The sequence below is a fragment of the Triturus cristatus genome, chromosome 12 (assembly GCF_964204655.1).
Source record: "Triturus cristatus chromosome 12, aTriCri1.1, whole genome shotgun sequence".
NCBI lineage: Eukaryota > Metazoa > Chordata > Amphibia > Caudata > Salamandridae > Triturus > Triturus cristatus.
This window is the reverse complement of record NC_140595.1, coordinates 91266132-91289322: the sequence shown is the minus strand read 5'-3', so window position 1 is coordinate 91289322 and position 23191 is coordinate 91266132. Positions and strand designations below refer to the sequence as shown.

Sequence of the window (23191 nt, the reverse complement as noted above, 5' to 3'; positions counted from 1 at the left end):
CCACACCCAGTCATGGGGAACTGAACTGTCAGTGGCTTGGTCTGGGTCTTTGCTCTGACTTTTCCACCAATCCTATTCATCCTGCACAAAATCAACAAATTATTGTGCTTTGTCATGACACTCATTGCAACATAGGTTTTCCAGCATCAATGTTTCCTGAGTTCACATGCTGTGCCTTATTCCCCCATCCAGTGGCTAAGTTTAGAATTATTAATCTTTGTCTTTTCTCTGGTTTTTTGTACGTTCATTGGCATCGTTGTGTCGTCTACCATTAGTTCTATTGCCTCCTCCTCTATTGATGATATTCGCACACCCTGTTATATCTTTGATGCAGTGCACATCTTCAGATTATTTTTCCCACCATGTGGTTAAGAAGTACAATCCCCTGCTGTGACTGAAGCGGTCATGCCATAATATGCTTACCCCTCTCTCCTCCCCCATCCCCCCCCCCCCTCTTTGACAGGATGGTGGGGATCACCACCATTCTGGCCCGGTGGATCAGACACTGTAGGCAACCATTGTGGACCCCCCGCACGTCGCCAGCATCTCCCTAGACCTCGCCATTGCTGCTCTTCTCACTTTCACAACGTATTGGCCCTCACACTCCCCCACACTCCCCCCTACGGTGTAGTTTCCACATGCTACAGATGGCGCTCTTTTGTGTTTTATATTTCTTTATTGTTAGTTACAGTTCACTTAAATGGACATCGTCAATTGACTCTTGCCACTGGCATCACGTACGGAGATAATGTGAAACACTTATGACGTAGTAGCAACAGCGTTCCGGTAACGCTGTCACTGTAGCACATACATCATTATGATGCATTTTGTCCCCCCCCCCCTTTTTTCACAACTGTAATGCTGTTTGATAATCTCAATACTGTTATCACATGATTGATATGAAGTACAATATTTGAATACTGTGCCACCTATATTAGAAGTAAAATTCTTTCAATATAAAGATATTTTTTTAAAGAAATGGGGTTAAGAAGCACAGTCAGGGGCTATGGCGCCAGAGAGGAAAACAAATTCACTGAAAATGGTCAAAGACCCACATAAATTACTGGCTGACGTCAATGGAACACTAAACACTGGAAAAGACCGAAAAACACAGGTTTTTTTTGGCAAACAAGATCCAGATCAACCATGAGGTTTGGACAATGACCAAGGGGCATGTAGCATACCGCTTTTAGGTTTTGCCCCAACTACCAACACAGGTATGCAAAAAAGTGCAGCCAGGGTGTCTCCAATCTGCCTTTTTGAAGAATTGCAGGTCAAAGAGGTTGGCTGCATATTTGGAGCTCCAGCACACGACCCTCCGGTCAAGGAAAAAGCAAAGGTGGGCACGCTACTACATGGCTTTGTCCAAGCGCCAGCAGCTGCCCCTCAAGGACTTAGAAGTGTCAGTCAAAACAGAAACAATTAAAGACACCGAGGTGGCCTGGGGGGAACGTCCCGGCATCGAAGAGTTTGTCTAGGCATACAGAGAGCGAGAGGGAGCGAACAACCAAGATGTCAAAAAATGGTGAAACAAAGAAATACCGGGGAACTCACTAAGGGTGCACAGCAACCAAGATGAAAACCTCAGACTCAAAGCACACCAAGTCAGATTCGACACCCAAAAGGTGCATAGTTTGAGACGGGTTCACTCAAAAGGATACCTCCTGAAAGCGGACACTTAGAAACAGCTTTGGCACTGAAAGACGATTGAGAGTGCGGGAGGAAGTCTATAAGGACCAAGTGGTTCTGAGAATCCTAGATTTATCCAAAAGGTGCCACTGTTTTTTGATCCAAATCGCCAGGCAACGTTCCTAATCATCCTTTTTTCCTAAACCTTACAGCGACAGCAGAGAGGTTATTCCAGTCTCTAGATGTCAAGAGATGCCTGAAATGTTATTGTCCGCAAATAGAGAGCTTTTGTAGATGGAAAAACGCTTTAGTGACTTTTGTATATGTTGCTATGGGAAAACATCTGTCTAAACAAGGATTTTCCAAATGGTTTGAATCCTATATTGTTTTGGCTCATAAGACCCTAGACAAATTTATCAGTGGAAGAGTTTGAGTTTTTTCTACAAGAGGAATGACTGACATAGTAGCTCTGTTTGCTGGGATTGTACTGAAAGATATATGTAATGCTGCAACAAGGAAGTATACATGTGTGGTTGCCAGACATTAGTGTATTAAGATAAAGTCTAGATCTGCGATGGAAGTGGGACGAGTGCTATTACGGAGTGTGTTCGCATAATGGTTGCCTCATTCTTGCCTTCGGATATTTATTTATGATAATTTCACTGCTTGTAAAATCTATATTCAAGCGTGTTAATTGACAAAAGTGTTGAATGACAAAGGGTACCTACAACTAACTGCAGATCTTCTGGGTTGCTATCTTTCATAGATTCACATGAGTTTCTTCATCCTTACAATGAAACTCATGTATGCAAAATCTGATGAGCTACAAAATAATCTGAAGTTGGAAACTATGAGGGAAGTAGGGATGGGTGCATTTCCCTCTGAATGGCCAGAGTGAGGATCATACAATAAGGAGGATAAGTTGTGTGTTATGGTTGAAGGCCTTAAACAAATCAATGCGGATATTAACATTAACATAACCTGAGGTGAGTATGATTCTGCTTTGTCAGAAGAGACTTCCACTTCCACAGTTAGGGTGTGTTGGGACTAAAGTATTCGGCACGGCTTTGAAAAGGTGTGTGGTTCTGCTCTGCCATTTTTTCAAATGATTCACTGTCTGAGACAACAGACCATCTCTGTTTAAGTACAGAATTTAGTACAACATCCCTGTATCCATCAGGAGCGCCCCAACCCAGCTCATATTTAGGAAGGCGAGGGGCACATACTACAGACGCAGTGCACCTCCACTATCAGAACCCTGCAACCCTTTCAATCAGGTGTCAGTGGTATCTTCGCCCTTTAACCGTGCTTTGCTGCCACTTGGTTAGGGTCCCACTACTGCAAATACTGCATGCCTCTTGTGAACTTAGGAATCACCCACATCTCTTTGCACTGGGCCTCGTCACAACTGTGCTCTGGCAACTGTGCACCCCTAAAGAGTACCCTATTCTGAGAATTGGTGACCTTCCCAATCGGATGGCCGAATAATGCCAAGCATGTGGATAGTAATGGATGTCAAGATGGAAAACTTACAGGAAACTACCCATTATATGCTTCTCTATGGAAGAAGTATACATTTATTAGCTCCATGTCATAATTTTTTCTGATTTTCCTGGGTTGGCATTTTTCAGTCCATCAAATAAAAGCGTGTTAAAAAACACACTCAATGCACAGATCTGATAATTAACGACACTGAAATCTGGGATGGTGGCCCCAATTTTCAAGGACGGTTTGGTCTCAGGCTGTTGCACGGAATCACATTTATATGCTACATTTGTTCCCCGCTACTTCCTTGTTTGCCACCACTATTATGAAACTGAGGCAGATGAAAAAAGGCTGTCTGCCAAAAATATTCATTTTATTAAAAACATGTACATTGAAGAATACAGCATTGGCAATTCTGTAGTAAGTCTGAAGGAGGGGGGTTTGACTTTTTCTTAGCAGTGAATCAAGTCGGGCAGAAACAATGTGGGCAGCCCAACATGGTAATAAATAAAGAGGAAACACATGCTCTTTGGAGTAGTTACCCAGTCACTGATTCTGAGTGGATTCCTTTTTTAAGTACCTTTCATATGTCCGGACCAGCCTATTGAAAGAGGCTTCTCCAGTGAGCATCAATCGCTGTCCTCCGCCGACTCGGTCAGGCCTATGTTGTCCTTGTAACATTGCGCCAGAGTCCTCAGTTCCTGTAGGGCTTCAAGATAGTCCTCTTGCTCAAGTCCTCTTGTGAAGTAGCTGGCCCAGCGCCTCACATCCAGTTTACTGACATCATCATGGAGGGCCTGCAGAGTGCCTTGTAGCACAGAGGAGGACTGCAGGGATGTCAAGACTGGAATGCTCTCCACTGCTGAAAGAAGAACATACAGGTCAATTAAACTCACTTTAATTAAAGAGAAGCTTTTGAGATGGAGAAACAATGTGCTATTATCCAACCAAAGGCATCAAATTATTCGCTCCTTTACATTAGGGGTTTCTGAGGTTACAAAGTTTTTCTCTCGAGAACCTCCCATAATTCTCTCAGATACTGAACTTACTCTATAGTAATTTACAAACATTTTTGTACGCGATTCTTTTTGTACTAAATTTAGGTCTTTCACTACCCCCCAATTTTTAAGTTGATGCAAGAACGGGGTTACCAACATCCAGTTTTAAAGTTACAAGCAGAATGGTTTTGTCGTTAACTCACGAGAAAGTGACGTATCCGTAATCGAACCAAGCTGGCTCTCACAAGGAATTATTACCAGGTAATATGGAAAAACGATGGCATGTCTAGATGCAGAAGCAAAACACTTTGCCAACTGTTAGAAGGCCAATAATAAGGATCTATGCAATACTTCACCCTGGCCCCATAAGCTTCAAATTCCCATATTCAGCAGTTAATACAGAAGCATTTACCAAATAAGCAACTGCTCCCTGGTGCATGACTGAGTTGAAAACTAAAGGGAAGCCTTACTTGCTGGGGGGTTGAGAGCGTGTTCGATGATAAAACCATTTTGATTTATATCCGGTGAGAAGAAATGCGGGAAGGGTGGTCGCACCCGGACAGGACTCTGGACGACATGTGAGGCACTGCCAGAAGACAAAATACTGTCACTTGTGGCTGCCAGAAAGATCAAAATAGACATCTTAAGAGGTCATTAGAAGAGCTGTTCTCCAGGAATAGAGTAAGACCAAGAAAGAGAAACACATTGTATCCCTACACAAGAGATACACTGTAGTCAGGAAATATTCAACAACAGACCAGTACTAACCTCAATGTTTGTGGGTATAGAGAATGCAAAAACTCTTCCAGGAGCTCCTCTTGTGTTTGGTACATGCTTGATGGATATGTCCCTCGCCGGTGAAAACTACACAAAGCGAGTACAAAAAGAAGCTCAAAGATAAAGTATTTCCGGCAACACATTCAGTACAAAGCATAGAAATACAGGGCAGGGCCTTGCAGGGTCTAAACATCGAGTAGCACACAACCCAACCCAGGGTGTGAAACTGTGGACATTGGCACAGAAAATGCACTTGGATGGCTGCTACAATAATCAGTCAATCTGGGGCAGAACTTTCCTTCTTTGAGCCAACGCCCTAAGGAGAACATCTAACCTTAAAGCTGCACCTCGCATCTAGGATTTCAAAGATCTTTGCTTCCAGCTGCTGTGGCCTTCCAGACGCCTGCACACTACTGGGTCTCGCTGCTCCATGCCAATGAAAGTGATTGCAGGCCTTTTAACAGCGCAAGATCATTCCAGCCTACGTACACTGAAGACATTTCATGCTACTGAGAACTAGATGACCTTCCAGTTCCTAACATTCTTGTACTGGAAGATGCAAACAGGAAGAGCCCAAACTATGTGGCTCAGAGATCCAAAATGGTTAGATATTTGCAATTCTTGTCAATCAGACCAAATGTTTTCCATGTTCGCGTTAAGCGGTGGCATGGAAAAATGGAAGTTACCTTGTGGCCAAATCACCTGCGACTACAAGAACTGGGTGGAGGTCTAGCTATCCAGATCTCGCCCCAAATGGCCGTACCATTAGGTTGGAAGATGCTTATGTAATCTAATGTACACATTTATTCTGGAATGCAATCTCTATGAAACTTCAGTCAACAAAGTTGAGAAATTAACAAATTGTGGGAAAAGGAGAAAGAAAGATACAACTTTTACCCTGCTTACCTGCTCAGGCTCTCTCTTCTGATCCCCCTCAGCACCACCGATTGAGCAAAACACTGGCTCTCGGTCTGCTGCACGCAGGATAATGGCTGCCATGGAACTTTTTCCCGGATGCTTAACAGCGCCTCTGCAAGGGAGCTAGACTGCTGGATGGGGAACGGCATGGAGCCCCAAGCAGTCACCACCTAGGATAATGCATACAAGTGAGACAAAAACACTAGGGTTCACACTCACACTCACCCTTCCTGGGGCAATGAAACATTGCAGTGCTGACCCCCGCCACTGCACAAGAAGCGATTGCAGTTAATATGTAAACTTTCTAATAGCGCTAGCTCACCTGGATCTGAACGTCTGACTCAGGGGTGCTTGTTTCAATGACTGCCAATGATCAAATGCGGTGTCTGACCTTGACTCAAATATGTGTCTCACAGGTATAATGGTGTTGTTAACCCAATGAGTAAATCTTGATGGAACCAGAGTCACCAGGAGCTCCCACCTAACTTTCAAAGCGTACAAGAGTTCTTTGTAGCCGAATCTATCAGATCACATTCCCAAATTTCCTCCAGCTGCCTCTTCTCTTCCTTGCCATAATCATGCACACTTTCATTTTGTCCATCCCTGCCAACCCATTTGGTTTGCTTTCAGTCTTTTTCTTCCTGAGTCTCTCTGCAGGCTGCATCCCATCCTTTTGATATCTACCACCCGTGTTCCAGTTTGGACATCTATATCCATGACCATCCTCAAGACGCTCCATAAGCTCAGTCTTCACGAGCGCTTTTACTTTTTGCCCGAACTCCACTTCCACAATTGCGTGCTTTGTCTAGAACTTTATCCATACATCCCACTTCTTCTACACATCCCACTTCTTTGCAGGCCTGGCCCATTTCCTTACATGCTGCTTGGTTACCTGTTCTGAATAGATCTACTTGTACAGCTCCACAGTCTGCAGAATCGCAGCATGAAATAATCTGAATATTGAGATGGGGTGGCGGCCGGGCTCATGTTCCCCTTCAGTGCCAAGTCTATTGTTGTGAATAGCGATTTCGAGCGCCTAGAGACCTGCAGGTGATTGGGCGCGATATAAATCCAATATAACAATAACAGTGGGGTGGGCACCTGGGACGAGGTATGATCGCCCCCGTAAGATGTAGTTGGGGGGGTCCTACACTCCCCGAGCCTGCGCTGCGCCCCGGTTCCGGGAGTCCCTTGCACCACATATACACAGGCACCTTTGTAGCGGTGCACCCACGCGCAGCGACTACCACTCGCCTGCCCCCTTAGCCACAATTGGGCTTAGTTACGCTTTGTGAGCATTGTCTCATGGTTTGGACGAATACCCGTAGAGGGGTTCGCCCTGATGGTTATATTGGCCTGTTTGGCTTGTTTATGCACACGGTTCCATGTTTGTGCGTTGATGGGTTTACGTTGCAGCTCACTACATAGTCAGGCGAAGGCTCACCGCTCCCCGCCCTGGAGGGGCGCCCCTAGCCCCCGCCACAGACTTGCACTTAGGATTTCCGCATGGCCGTTACAAATGTAGTCACATGGAATGTTCGAGGCATGCATACGCCAGCGCGTAGATACTCCGTCTATGCATACATGCAGCGACACGCAGTGGCAATAGCTCTCCTGCAGGAAACACACATGACGTCGAGGAAACTGGGCAGGCTGCGCGCGCGCTGGAGGGGGCAGGTATATGGCACTACATGCTCGGCGCACGCTATAGGCACGCTGATATGGGCGAGGGCGGGCACCCCATTTGTCTGTTTGCAGGCGCTGGTGGACCCAGGTGGGAGGTACACCTTAGTAAACGGGAGAATTGATGGGCAGCAAGTGCTGCTGGGGTCCCTTTATGCGCCAAATGTAGAACAGCCATCCTACCTGGCCAGTCTGTCGGCGGTACTGGCGCCGTTCGCGGGCCTCCCTTGGTTCTTGGGGGGAGACTTTAATTCCGTACTTGATGTACACATGGACCGCTCCTTCCCGCCCCTGTGGGGCACGCAGGTGGGGACGAACGCCAGAGCCCTTACCGCCTGGTTGTCACATTGGACTCTAACTGACCTGTGGCGGAATGTCCACCCGGACGACCGCGTGTATTCATACTACTCAGCGGTTCACAGCCTCCATGTCCGGTTGGACAGGTTGGTGGGCACCCATTCGGTGCTTCCGTGGGTGATCCGTGCGGAATACATGGGCCGGACGCATTCGGACCACAACCCCCTCATACTGGGGCTTCGGCTTGATAGACCTCCGGTGCCGACATGGCGCCTTCAGACGGCGGCTCTGGAGGATTCGGAGTTCCGAGCCTCCCTGGGCACAGCGATTGAACAGTATTTTGACCTTAATGAGGACTCCACTGACAGCGAGCTGATAGAATGGGACGCTCATAAAGTGTATATTAGGGGGCACTGCTTGGGCGCGACGTGGAATATTCGAAAGCAGCTGGCGTGTGCTCTTGCCGCCTTGGAGTCCTGCCTCCTCTCGCGCGAAATACGTGGAGAAGGTGGGGGTGCGGACTCGAGTCGCTTACTGGAACTACGGGCACGCCATGCCGAACTCCTAGACCGGCTCCGTTGCCTTAACTATGCGGCTCACTCGGCCCGGGTGCACGCTGCATCAGATAGGGCCAGGCGACTCCTGGCTTGGCTGATTAGGCAGGAGACGGCTCGTGCTCCAATAGGTGCCATTGCTGGTCCTGATGGTACGCTGGTCCACACACAATGAGAAATCCACCAGGCGTTCACGGCGCATTATACCTCTCTGTACCGGTCCACAGGACGGAGGCGTGCGTGTGACCTAGACGAGTTCTTGGCAGCGGTGGAATTACCCGTGGTTCCGGAGGCGCATCATGCAACCCTGGAGTGCCCCCCCACAATAGAGGAGATAGGGGATGCCATCTCCTCTTTAGCTTCGGGGAAGGCGCCGGGGCAGGACAGGCTTCCAGCAGGAATACTACAAATCTTACAGAGAGTCACTGATCCCAAAGCTCCACAGCCTCTACTTGACCGCCCTAGAGGACGGCACACTACCAGCATCGCTGAAGGAGGCCTATCTGATTTCCCTGCTTAAGCCAGGACGAGACGCCACTCAGCTGGGGTCCTACCGCCGCTCGCCCTGCTCAATACGGACTATAAAATCTTGGCGAAGATACTGGCGGAGAGGCTGGCGCCACTGGTGCCCACGCTGGTGCACAGCGATCAAAATGGCTTTGTGCCCAAACGCAGCACCTCTCTTAATCTGCGGCGGTTTTTTCGTCTAATGGAGGAGAGTACCCGACACTGGCCCAGGGCAGGCTGCCTGGTCTTGGACCTGGAGAAAGCCTTTGATTGTCTGGAATGGGGGTACCTGGTGACGACGCTGTCGCGATTCGGACTGGGGATTGGCTTTCTTCAGCTTGCAGCTCTTTTGTACAAAGGCCCTACGGTGCAAGTGTGCACTGGTCCGTATGTCTCGGACCCCATCAAAATCGGCCGTGGCACTAGGCAGGGATGTCCGCTGTCGCCCCTCCTGTTTGCGCTTGCAATGGAGCCGTTGGCGGCGACGCTCCGTAGGGATTTGGCAGATGGCATCCCGCTGGGAGATGCGACACACCAGGTGTCCCTTTATGCGGATGACCTCCTAGTCTTTATTAGGGACGTGTCTTCTATCCCTGCGGGGCTGGAACGCATCCTGTCCACCTTTGAACAGCTCTCGGGACTCCGAGTGAATGCAGCCAAATCCTGCCTGTACGCCTTCACAGACGACACCCGGACTACCGCCTCGGCGGGGTGCGGGTACAATGGCAACCGGACACCTTTCGCTATTTAGGTGTCCAGATCTATCGCCGACCGGCGGATTTGGTGGAGGGTAACCTGGGACGAACCGTGACGGCGATCCGGACCCAGATGACATTCTGGAGCACACTTGCCCTCTCGGTAACCGGCCGAATAGCGCTTGTCAAAATGGTAGTGCTGCCCCGTCTGTTGTACTACTTTGCCAATCTGCCGGTGTACATACCAGCGTCCTTCTTCACGGCCTTCACGCGCTCCCTCCGCGACTTTATATGGGGAGCGGCGCGCCACAGGGTCGCGTTGCCCAAACTGTGTCTCCCTGTAGGCCAGGGCGGGCTCGCGATGCCATGTCTCGAACATTACTATCTGGCAGCGCAGTTGCAATGGGTGGCCCGGTGGCTGGCGGACAGATGTCGCGAGGACACTGCGGCGGCAGAGAGCCCCCCGCTGGCGTTGGCTGAGCTCCTTAGGATCTTTCATCCGACGACGGGTGCACTACGGCCCAAGCCACTGCTGTTAGTGGTGGCGTGTAAATGCTACCGTAGAAGTCTCCGGCTTACCAGTATCAGGCTCCCATACGCTCCGGCTATACCTCTGGAGGGCTCCCCTTGTGGGCGGGGCACGCTTGGGGCTGCAGAATTGAGGGATTGGCATGCGGCTGATATCCACACTTTGGAGGACCTATACCATGAGGGGGGCCTTCTGCCATTCACGACCCTTGCGGAGGAGACGGAGCTGGCACAGGGCCAGTTCCTCAGCCACCGGGCACTGATAGAGACGGTGGCGGGTCACTGGGGAGACTTGCGGGAAGAGCCGGAGCAGCACTTAGTGATGCAATACCTTCATGTCATGGGCCGAGGGGGACACCTGATTAAATGGTTCGCCGCGGCCTTGCGGGCACATGCGGCGCCGAGCCTAGGGGCATTACGCGAGAAATGGGAGGGGGACCTTGCCCGCCCTATGGTAGATAAAGAATGGGAGAGGGCGCTACAGGGACCGAGGAGGGTACCTAGAAATATGAGATTCCGCCAAATACAGTTTTTCGCCCTGCACAGGGCCTACCTTACGCCGGCTGCCATTAACAGATATTTCCATCGTGTGGATGCACGCTGCCCCCGTTGTGCGGAGGTTGATGCCGTGCTGTGGGGCTGCCCGGAACTGCATGTATACTGGCAGACGATACACGGGGCGCTCCGCAGGTGCACGGGGCGGGAGATTCCCTCTGAGTGGACCACTTACTTGTTGCACCTCTTTCATAGGCCGCCCCCGGCTAAGGTTGCCTCTCGTTTTATAGATCTGGGGATCATAGTGGCAAAGCGACTTATCACCAAGCGCTGGAAGGCGGACGCTGTGCCGCATGTGCGGGCATGGCGCGGCTCTTTTCTGGTCTGGGCAAAGGCGGAGGAAGTGGCACTTCGGCGAGAGGAAACACTGGGCCTGAGGGTGACGCCAATTGCATCCCAATGGGGGGAGATGCTGAAGGTCCTGCTACAATCGGAGGGGGTGTCCCTGGAGGGGGACAGTGGTGCGCTGCAGGAGCTACGCTAGACGCTGGGGTGCTGTCTGCCCTGTCGAGGCGTCACGACGCTGGGTATGACTACCTTGACAACGATGACAGTGCATGCCGCGACTCGGATAATAGTGCATGAGGTACTCCTGGAGGCGGGGGCCGGGAGGTGGAACCCGACGGGAGAGGGGTATGAGGGGAGGGGCCTCTGTACTAGAAACTGCGAGCTGCTGTTGGAGGTTGTTTTAGTTGCTACGCTGTAGAGGAGACAGCTACCCAGTTACAGAATGGGGAGTTTAGCACTGTTTGAATATCTGTTTAGGGATGCACTGGGAAAAGCACACATTTGGCGACAGACGGCGATATGATGATCTCCACAAGGGCTGAGGTCGCAGCATCGTGCGTGGTGATAGATTTACTCATGGCCCCACAGGTTGCAACTTTGGACAATGCTACATGCCACTCATTTGGTGTAACATATCCAGATGGAAATGCGATGTGTAATGAGACTTTACCATATGATTGATGTAACTATGCTCTCTGCTAAACTGAGATGTACTGTATGATTCTAACTGCAAACTCAATAAACAGATTTCTAAATGAAATAATCTGAATATAATATTGTGGGGCTTCATATATCCGCGTCCGGCATTTCTCCATGTGATTGGGAGTGGAATAAACCTCATTCCTATGCAAGGGCATCCTAGCCTAGTGCTCTTTGCAGCTGTATGACACTATATTGAGTATCACCTACCAGTACATTGTCAAAGTAAGGGCATATTAACTATTCCTAACTCCACATCTACATTCTTAGACTTACCTTGGGATGTTGTTAGGCGGTTGCAGTGGATATGAGATTATGTTGTGCGAAAGCATGTAATATAATGAGATGTGTACATACATACCCTCTTATCATCTCAGAAATGGCACAACAGCTTGTTTTAGTAACAAAAAAGGGGCTATATCCTGAGAATGTTCCACAATGATCAAATAAAGTTCTTAATGAGTATCAGCACCGGTAATCTTCTTTATCTTCTTTATTTTTTTATAACTCTTCAAAAACAGTCCTAGCCATCAACACGTGTTTTATCGAGCGTACTACAGGAATTGCCTTTGACCACGCTGCTTTTTACATCGGTTACCAGATGGATACTTGATACACAAGAGAAATTGGATAGATTTCACTTTTGTCTCGTGGATCGGGACTTTTATAAGCTCTTGGAAACACGATAAATGAATACTCTTTAAAACTTCGAATATTGCCATTCACTTCGGAACATTGTGAGATTTTGGCCCTGAGGAAGTCTGTGGCTTACACCACAAAGAGACGAAACACGTGTTGGCGGCTATGACTGTTTTTGAAGAGTTATAAAGAAATAAAGAAGATAAAGAAGATTACCGGTGTTGATACTCATTAAGAACTTTATTTGATCATTGTGGAACATGCTCAGGATATATCCCCTTTTTTGTGTATAATGGTGTAGATTTGGTCTACACTTCTGGTAATTGGTGGGTGGCCATTACCTTATCCTTAGAGCAACCAGATATTTTGAATTGATTACATCACAACTCTGCGCAATCGATACCCAACCATCCGTTCTTTTGTAGCTTGTTTTAGTAGCCCTTGTTAACTAAACTTCCATACCTGTAACTGTAATTTTGGACATTTCATCGAATCGGTTAATTTGGACAACACTGTAAAGTAAGGAGGACCTTCAGTCACTGGAAATCAGATGTACCTATCAACTGCTACAAATCAAAATTATTATGGGACACTAGCAATTACTCATCGACTAAATACCAGCTTCACCCTTAACGGTAAATTATATCAGTATAATTTCCACAACATCTTAATATTTGTCATTATTATATGAATCCTCAAATCAGGAGACAAAAAATCCAGCTCACTCTATCATAAAGTTGATATTTTCAAAGGACTAATATAAATCGGATATAATTTAAAGAATAACTGTACAGATATATACATATATCTATAAGCAAGAGTGTGAACAACATACTAGTAGACTGTAAACACTGTAAATTCTTCTCTTCTGATGTAAGAAAGAAACTGTTCTTGAATATTTAATCTTATCTGTTGAAAGTTATTATATTGGGGGATCATATTCATTTTAGTTTGGCAGGGTTTAATACGTTATCTATTGGTGGAACAAGAACAGGACTGTGACACATTCACAAATTAACTTCCTGGCTAAACCTGAAGGAGGGAGTGCAGGAACAAAGAGCACCAGACCCAATATGGAAGTAATTTAAGATTACTCTCACCTCCTCCTTCCTAACCAGTGGGTGGGAACCTGATCCCGCAGCCCCAAAAATATCAAGAGAGATTGTTTTGTAATTGCATTTATATAGCACTTACTACCTCTGATGAGGCATCAAAGCGCTTTTTCGGCGAGTAGCACACTACTCCCAAACCCATAAAGGATTAGTGTTGAGTTAGTATAGTGAAATATGAAAGTAATTTGAGTGGTGGATAGGTTAGTCAGTTATTTGGATTCAGAAGGATAGGTGAGGGATGGAAGAGGGAAAAAGGTTTGCATTTAAATAGCGCTTGTTACCCCTGATGTGGTGTTAAAGCGCTTTTTTCTGCGAGTAGCACGCTGCTCCGGAACCCATAAAGGATTAGTGCTGAATTTGTATGGTGAAATATGAAAGTAATTTGAGTGGTGGATATTAGTCAGTTATTTGGATTGAGATGGATAGCGGAGGGACAGAAGAGGGAAAAAGGTTTGCATTTATATAGCGCTTGTTACCCCTAATGGGGGGTTGAAGCACCAGTCTAAAAGCAAACAAGCCTGACATAGCAGAGATGAAGGGAGTGAACCCAGGGTCATCTTTAGACCTAAACCTCCGCACCCCACCCATGGGTGAATCCCGCTGGCAGAATCGTCTGCTTAGACTTCGCTACATTGACAATGGCATTGACGCATTACTGTTAAGGGTCAAGTAATAGTTCGGATTAGAGTTAGGCTAAAATTTGGTGTTCGGATTAGGGTTTATTAGTGGTAGATTTAAAAGTCGCGTACGGGTCAGTCAGAAGCAAAATAAAAATTCAGAGTGGAGTTTGACTTGGGTTCAGCGTTTGGTTTCGGCAGGCAATAGGCTAAGAGGTGGATTTAGGTGAAGGTTAGTGGTGTTAGTCTAAATGCTAAAGTTAAGCTTAGGATAATGGGTAGGTTTAATGCATATTTACAGATCATGTTTTGGTACTGACAGTTGTTAACTACATTATTTGGCTTAACTACATGAAGTGGCTTCTATGCAATGGCATTTGATGCAGAAATGTGAAGCCCACACACATTGTGCTGTGGAGGGAAATACACTCACCTTCCTTCCGGAGAAGTTTAGTCCGTCGGCCAGCTGTCCCATGGTCAACAGTGAATGGTGTAGTCGGTATGGGATACTGAAATTCTCCAGGGCAGCGGCCAGCACTGCGCTGCTGTGGTAGTTTAGTGATGCCTGCAGGAAAATAAGCGCCTTGTTATGAGAGGGCAAACTGCAGTGCAGGAAATGACGTCATATCCGGTTGTCTGACTCTAGGAAGGAAAATAATTCCTCACTGGGTTTATTTATGCAGTTCTAGGGGTATGAGCCAGAAAGAAGGTAAAGTAATTTGGGCTTAAAGTAAAGTCAATGGAGAAGATATTTCTTGCCTTTTCACTGGTATTTAAATTATTAGCCAATGACTCCACCAGCCGTGGCCTGTGCAGATAAGAGCGGTGGAGCTGGGGTAGAGGTGTGGGTGGGGGGCAAAATTTTGACAGACGGTAACAAGGGAAAGTTAATTATTTATTTAATTTTCCTTCGTCATCGTTCGTTGAAATCCCGCCGCCCCCCCTGGCGCCACCGCTCTTACCTGTACGGGCCGCGGCTGGACTCCACCCAGTACCAGATTCTGAAGGCAGGTGGAAAGAGTAATTGAAGATGGCGGGTGACTCTTTCCTGCCTCTTGTGCACCAAATCCTAGAGGGAAAGCCTGATGGTCTTGGCCAACCAATGTTATGGGATAGATCTGTATATTAAAATTTTACTCAGAGTAGCAGCACACGGAACCTTTATCTTTCTAATACACTGTAGACCTCTCAAATGAAGACAAGAGCTAAAACCTTAAAATATTCTAATTATGTCTTTGTACTACAATCAGATGAGGGTCCCTTTCTATTTCACCCCGCAAGGGGTAGACTTGCGTAGATTCCACAGCATTAAGCTACTCGAGATCTCTGCGGGTGAACGGCACCATCTATAGTGCACACTAAGCACCCCAGTGTCCTGCACGTTGGATGTAGGTGTTCATAAGAGAAACCGAGTCCAGTGATATCAGAGGAAGTGACATCAAGCCATGCCTTCAGGCTAACGGAGAAGTGTAGTTGCCACATGACTACCAGATCCCTGATATCCTGAGATGCGACAAATGATCGAAAGGGGATGTGACAGGAAAAAAGAATGTGGTTGCACAGTGTAGGACCCAGAGGATGATCCCATAAAATAGAAATTTATTTTCAGTCTCACAGGGTAATGAAAGTTGGGTTTGGTGTAAGTATTTAAGCCAACCAGAACAAGTTATATTTGTGTTTTTTCCCCAGAGTAACAGGAGCTGGTGCATTTATCTATTTAGATGATCATGTTTTCCCTCCATCCGTTTCAAGTATTAACTATGCTGTCAGTAACTGGCTCGGGGGAGAGCACTGGCTGCTATAGGGGTCAGCAGTGGTTCATCTATTGCTGGACTGCATTCATTACCAGCCTCCTACTTACATCATACAGCAGGTGAGGGAAGAGAGGAGATGGTCCCGGCCTCCGCCCAAGGCCTCCTGCCAGCGACAAAGGGCAGAAGAGAGAGCTGTGGTTGGATAGTGCGACGGTGGCCAACACTCTGTTCAGTAACCGGTACACCTCCTTCACTGGACTCTGCAACGAGGAGGAAAACAAAGAACAGGAGTCCAAGAGGACGAAAGAAAAATTGTCCGGTGGAGTAGGCCCTTTTACAATCCTCAGCACTCTGATCGAAAGTGGAACTCTAGTTCAAAAACGTGCTAATCACTCAAGGAAACTACTAAAGAATCCAGTGGATGGAGCCACAGTTCTTGACTGGTGCGTCTGAAAGACCTGGGCACGACAGGAGTCAGAAATACGTCAGACTAGGATTGCCAGCTGTCCAACTCCGTCTCATCCTTCTCAAATTCATAATGGCTTGTGCTTGATCACACACACCAGGGCAATCTTATATTTCTCTATACCAGTCCTTTTCTAAACATTTAACATCGTCTATGGCGTGTCCCTGCTTTTAGCTAGAATTGCCCAAACCCCACTAGTAACAGAACACAGGTTTCATCATTCTCTGTCCCGTATGTACATCACATTTACCTTTTCCGCATGTACCACTGGGCTCGTTCCAAAGGTCAAGATCCCTTTCCCGGGATACTCGTCGTGAAGGATTTCCGCCACTTTGGCTCCTACTCCAGAGAAGCCATTGTGGAAGTCACACAAAACCTGGAATCCCTGGTGAAAATTGAGAGAGGAACAATGTCACACCTGAAGGGTGCACCACAGCCACGTGCACGCGGACACACTGCCCTCACCTGCAAGTTGTCGCACTCTTCCACAAAGAAATGAAGTCGGTCTTCCAGCTCCTCCAGGTAAGTTGGGTCCTCCAGAAGGCTCGTACCCTGAGAAAAGGCTTCCAGGCGATCAGTACTCCTGAAAAGAGACCTCTGGATAAAATGCAGTAGGGTTTTCTTGACCTTTGCCAGCTCTTTGCTGTAACTTCTCATTGGCAGCAGAGGGACGTTAAAACTATTATACTTTGTTAAATGTAATCCTTATAGGTATCGGCACTGATTCTTCCAGACACCTGATAGCGCACAGGCAGTATGGGGTACAGCGCTTTTACACAGCGTTAAGTTTAAAAAAAAAAAAAAAAGATTTATTAAATAAAATCACTTTAACCCAGATTCCTACAAAGAATCGGCTTAGGTCCCCAGACCATAGTTCTTTTTCTCGTCTGCAAATTCACCTTCTAAGGATAGGAAGTGTTGAAAGGTCCTGTCGCCTGTGTCACACTATACTACAACAGCAGTTGTTGCAAGGCCTTCACCATCCTTCCAGTCCCTTAATAAGTGTGTATGGAAAAAGACGTGGGCATAAATAATTAAAGACTTGTGTATGTGCCACACTTTGTGCCAAGAGTGCTCCAGATAATCCCTACTGCCATCCCAAATAGCTTTCGGATTTTAGTCCAGCTTGAGAAACAAATGTAAGGGAGTTTGGAAACGCTGGAGTGTGTATCTTGCGGCAGGGTGTGAACTTCACTCCAATCCAGTAAATGGCGTGCGCAAGTCATCCACTCCTACGCCTGGGGTTTCGAGTCTATGTGCCCCATTCCAAGCGTCCTGGGAATCCTGATCTGGGAGCACATGGGAGTGTGGCAGCCCACATTTAGTAGACTTGGGTTTAGATTGCATACCTGTGCAATTTGCCTTTGATGCATTTCCCTATGAAACTGCAAGTTCTATGAGTCGAGGATGCGGAAAATTACAGATCTGCCTCACTCTGACCTCATTATTGTCTCAGAATGATGCACACTTGGTAAATACTACACTCTATGGTCATCTGCACACAAAATAACATGCATCTCATAATGAGGACCTCGGCATGAGGATGAAGAAAGGGTTGTCGGGTACAAGAGACACCAAGATGAGTTACTGGCACCATGCCCATTTCCCAATTTCTGCAGCTAGGTCTACTCAGGCAAAGGCAGAAGTGAGTTGCCCAGGGTCACACCATGTGATTTACTGAAGACAAGAACCAGATTCCTACTTCAACAGTCAACATCTTAACCACAGACCACCATCTCTGCAAAGATCCGTGGAATGATTGTATCCTGGTGCTATTTACTGGCCAAAAGCCCACGGATTGTCGCTCCCTTCCTATCCCGTGATCAGGGTTCCAGCTGCTAGACCTGGGGTAAGCACGCCACTGCCCTGAAGCCTGCTTCAGAAGTGTCCCCCCTTCACAACTCACCCCTCATGCTGATACTGATGCACTGTGAGAACCGTCTTTGGGTGCAGATGGAGGCGGAGGTAGTCAGACCAGACGCGCACGTGGCCCTCCAGGTGGTACGCCTTTCCAGGAGTGCTTGAAGCTTCACCTTGAGGGTGGCTGAGAGAGAGTGCTGGAAATAGAGAAACATGCATGGCAGGGATATCAGTGAATAATAACACTGCACGGGCATCTCTGAAGACTGGTGTGGGAGCTACCAAGCACTTTGGTGAGGCAACAAGGTGGCAAACGAAAGTAATCATTCAAGGCGAGCATATTGCATACGTGTTCTACAAGAACAGAAAAAAACAACTCAAAACCAACCTCTTCCAACTGGCCTTCAGCACTACCTAAACCCTATCCAGCACCAGCACTGTCCTGCTCACTGGCTCCACCCACCACCAAATCCAAATACCAAAGGATGTTCTGCCTCTTACCCACAAACCCCTGCGAGCGAGCGTGAAGGTTGAATCTACGCTGTATATACCATAAGATTTTGCTTCCACCATAGACACCACATATGCATTGCAGGGTGGTTTATAAAATGCAAACAGAAGACTACAAAAGGATGTCAGAGAGAGAGAATGCTTCATGTTTTATATTGAAACGTCTTAAACATGTTTCCCCAAACATCCTTCCTTGTTTCCATCTCTCATTACCAGACCTCTTTTTTTAAAGTGACTTTTTGTCTTCCCACTTACTTCGTGTAGCTTTTGTTTAAGACAGAAAGAGAAAGCGGACTACCACAACCTAAATAGAATTTTAAATTCTTTTGTAACAAAATCTGATGGTTTTTTTAAACTATTTTTTTTCATTTTTATTGTTGGTTCTTTTCAAGAGTAATTGTAAATAACTTGGCTTTGTGACTCCCATTCAAAATTCCCACTTCAATTGATTCTGCTTTTTACATAAAATGCATCAAGGTTTTCTACAACGTAACTTTTTTTTTCAAGGCTGGATTACTTTAGGTTATTTTGTTCATTTTTTTTTTGTGTGCAGCAAACATAATCCCATTTTATGATCACAAACACAGAGCGCCTGGGCCCTTGGATTTCACTATTATAACATATAGCACTTGTACTGTATTTTTTTTTTTTTTTAAATAATCAAATTTTATTGATTTTTACAAACATAGTAAAACAAAGGCAAACAGCTCTATATAGCATGGCCGCCAAACAGGATGCACCCCAGTTATCACATGCAAAATGACCCATTGTTCAATGATTTAAGTGTCCATATAGCAGGGCCCCTGTCCCTTTCTTATTTATGAACCCATCAGCCCCAGCCATTTGCCCCAAACTCTCTTGCATTTAGCTGGACAGCCCGGGGCTTCGTACACGGCTGTTCCTGCGTGGCCCACCAGTCAACTCCTTTGCGCCATTGGGCGACTGATTGAGGAATAGGGTTTTGCCACCTGGCTGCTATATCTCTTTTGGCCACCATGGTGGGCGCACCCAGGAATGCCCGATCACTGCATGGTTGTTTATACAGCGCTTTCTATATCCCTTGCGGCATCGAAAATGATTTTCGGGTCCCACACAACTCCTGAGCATGTTACTGCATTGGTTCTTTTTAAACCTTCCAGGTTTTTTTTTCTCTGGACATCGAATACCGACCCCTTGCTTACATTGTGTTCTGACTATAACACTGCTACAGTGCTTGGGAGCCCAAAGGTGAACTTCTTGACGCTTACCATGGAATAGATTGCGAACCAGTTGGAGTAGGCATAGCTTATCCCGGAGACTAGTTCCCTAGTCATACATTTCTATAATAAGAACGATAACTTCTTTTTTTATAGCGCTTCATAGTCACTTCTGTTGGTTCTGTTCGCTTTAAAGACTCTGTCACCAATAACCGATGTATTTGTACTCTAGATACCAACCTCGCAAGGATAGAATCCGTGGAGGGCTGTGATGGACTTGTCAGGATTCAAAATGATGACCCACAGAGGTCACAGCATATGTCGGCAGCGAGCGTTAAACCTCTTGCGCCATCTTGTCGATTTCAAGACAAATGACAGTCTGCTGCACAATTTGTGAAATGAATGTCTTTATTGTAGAGCGTCATCACAAAATAAAAATGATGGACGGAGTGTTGAAACTTTTCAACCACTCACCCCCAGTCAAAGATCTGGGTTTAATCCATTGTTATTTTGTTCACCATGCCACCCCTGTTTGGACCCAGCCATATGCAAATCAGTCTTGACCCTGTGCTTCATGGGAACAGTCCAGCCCGAACTGCCAAGCCAGGTCTTCCCTGGACCGGAAACAAGCTTCCCAGGACTGATTTCAAGGTATCGCCCCATTTCAGCCAGGCCAGCTTGAATTCAGTGGAAAGTGAGCAAGGGACCCACGTCTGGGCATACTCTAAGCCACTTAGGGCGCACATAGCAACATTACAAAATAAAATGATGGCCGGAGTGTTGAAACTTTTCAAACACTCACCTCCATTCACAGATCTGGGTTTAATCCATCGTTATTTTGCTCGCCACATCATCCCAAGTGGGACGGGTATGCTCAGACGTGGGTCCCGTGCTCTCCATGCCACTGGAGTCAAGCTATCCTGGCTAATGAGGGGTGATACCCCAAAGACAGTCCCAGGATGCTTGTTTCCAGTCCAGGGAGGACCTGGCCTGGCTGTTTGGGCTGGACTGTTCCCATCAATTGTTATTTTTGCATTTATTGTAGAGCATAGCACTCAAAATGCTACATAGTTAATATTTTTAATTGGTGGCACCTGGGCCAAAGACAAATTTTGCTCCTCTAGTCTTGACTGATTACTAGAGGACAGCAAAAGCCTCATACAATGGGAAACGTACCCCGCAAGACAACCTTTAGAGTTGTTTAACTGCTCCACCCGTGGCCCTTTCACCGTAGGTGGCTTGAGAGATTCAACGTCTGATTGCGATTGTTTATTACACACAAAACAATGTAAAGAACTAACACTTTATGTTCTTTCACACGCAGTACCACGAGCTAGGACCACACAACATTTTTGTCACAATCTGCAATTTGTCGAATTCATGCAATTTTGCATTAAGAGAGCTACATAAAAATAGGGACTAATTACGATGTCTTGAGGACCGCCCCTCAGCCCATGCAGTCGGTCGGACCCTTGTGAGACGGGGCACAGAACACCGCCTCCGACATATTCTACAGATCCGGACGGGGCAGCAGTCGGAATAGCAATCCCTAATGACGGTGGTGCAGAGGGAGACACCGCCGTCGGGATCATGATGTCACTTTCCAACAGCCTTTTCATGGCAGTTGGACCGCCATGAAAAGGATGTCGGAAATGGACTCTGGGGCCCCCAAACAGGGCCCCCGTCCCTTATGGGCAGTGGAAAGTGGCCCTGGTGGCATCCATGTGTGCCAGGCACCACATGGTGCATGGCACACAGTGCATGGATGTGCACAAAGTACTCTTTTACACTGCTGCTTATGCTGCGGCCCTGAGTTATGCCCTCGAGTTCAATTTTCTTTTTTTTTTTTTTTTTTTTTTTTTGGAAAACCTTTATTTAACAGTATGTGCAGACAAATACGGGCCTACAACCCTCAGGCCGGCCTCGACAAAAAGGGCACATCAGCAAGCAATTATACGATTCAGCAGCATATCAATACAAGCACGAATAGACCAGATTACGTTATACACAATTGTGCCGCCGAGCGCCAGGATGATGAGGTTTAAGTTTTATAAAGTTTTGAAATAAGTCCATAGCGACAGGTCTGGAAGGATCCGAATCAGAGCAATGCAGTTAGGACTATAGTGGGCAACGATCATCAGAAGAGTCAGCAAGCATTATCCGTAAGGTAATCAATCGCACTCAATAAAATCAGGATAGAAAAGAAGCATATCACATGACGATCCCCAAGCACTACCCACAAGTTCCCAATCCTCCCCTCGACCCAAGAAATAAGAAAGGAAAGAACAAACGCGAAAGGTAAAGAGTAGAAAGGGAGAAGAGAAAGAGAGAAAAGAAAGAAAGAAAAAGGAGGCCCATAGAAAAAAAAAAAAAAAAAAAAAAAAAAAAACAACAAGGAAATATACCCCCCACCCTACACGCATGCAGAGGCTACGGCCTACCCCCCCTAGCAGTGTGTCTGTCGCCCCAAAAGAGTACCCGAAATGTAGGAGAAGAGAAAGAGAAGAAAAAGAAGAAGAATGTCACGGTTGATCGGAGGAGGGCCAAGGATCTATTCAATACAAGCAAAATCGTTACCCGCGGTCACCCAACCCCAGGCCCCTACCTAACACCCTGCTACATGTACCTCCAACAGTCACAAGTCCCAGTCCCAGCCATATACGTATCAATGTGCAACAAGAAAAACCCCCTTCCTCAGCCTTGGCCCCTTCGAATCTGCAGTCCAACAGAGTCCAATTGCAGTACAGCCAACCTGGACGGGATGGGCCACCATGGAGTCCGTTGCAGCAATCGAGGGGTAAGAGACAAGTCAAACTGGAGCGAAGCTCGATAGTAAAGGACCACAGAATGCGCCACTGCTATGCGGTGGCTAGCACAACAGGGAGCAGGACGATGCATAAATCCCAGAGTAGCGGCCGACCGATGTACAGGAAGCAAGTCCAGGAGGACGCTCAGAGACGTGGCACCAAAGGACAAAGGAGATGGGCAAAACGGCGGCTGAGGCACAAGCTCCGGCCATACCAAGGGAGCAGGATTGTCAGACTCCTCCAGGGCAGAGCCGAGGAGTACCGCAGCGGGCACTGGGACACGTCCCCCCGTCACCGCCACATACCTCAACTCGAGTGATCCACCGACAGTCGACTGAAGACGTGGCTTAACATGCCGCACTGGAGAGTCATCATGGCCAGCTGAAAAAGTCCGATCAAACCGGTCCTCCAAACCAGTGGCAGAGTCGCGGAAGGCCAACCACAGGTCCTCCAGTGCTGCCAGGATGTCGCGAAGCCCCAGCGGTGGATCAAGGATGGAGGGTGCTGTTGCTTCCGCCATCTTAGGCAAGCAACCATCGAGCGCCCCGGGAAGCAAGCCCCCCTCACCAACCATCGGTATCTGGAAGGTGATAAGCTCTCTGCGGGGCCCCGGTGGT

General features: G+C 47.2%; 1 protein-coding gene across 2 annotated transcripts in view; it reads right to left on the bottom strand.

Moving 5' to 3' along the window:
• Positions 1 to 656: 656 nt before the first annotated feature.
• Positions 657 to 23191, bottom strand: part of MSTO1 (misato mitochondrial distribution and morphology regulator 1) — a 66649-nt gene continuing 44114 nt past the window's right edge. For both annotated transcript variants that reach the window (XM_085636988.1, XM_085636987.1), the window contains exons 6-14: positions 18108 to 18258; positions 16667 to 16784; positions 16452 to 16586; positions 15843 to 15995; positions 14415 to 14546; positions 5796 to 5977; positions 4881 to 4976; positions 4583 to 4698; positions 657 to 3976 (exon numbers count right to left, since the gene is read on the bottom strand). In XM_085636988.1, the coding sequence (XP_085493114.1) occupies positions 3744 to 3976; positions 4583 to 4698; positions 4881 to 4976; positions 5796 to 5977; positions 14415 to 14546; positions 15843 to 15995; positions 16452 to 16586; positions 16667 to 16784; positions 18108 to 18258 (1316 nt within the window). In that variant the 3' untranslated portion in view covers positions 657 to 3743. The remainder of the gene's footprint in view (positions 3977 to 4582; positions 4699 to 4880; positions 4977 to 5795; positions 5978 to 14414; positions 14547 to 15842; positions 15996 to 16451; positions 16587 to 16666; positions 16785 to 18107; positions 18259 to 23191) is intronic.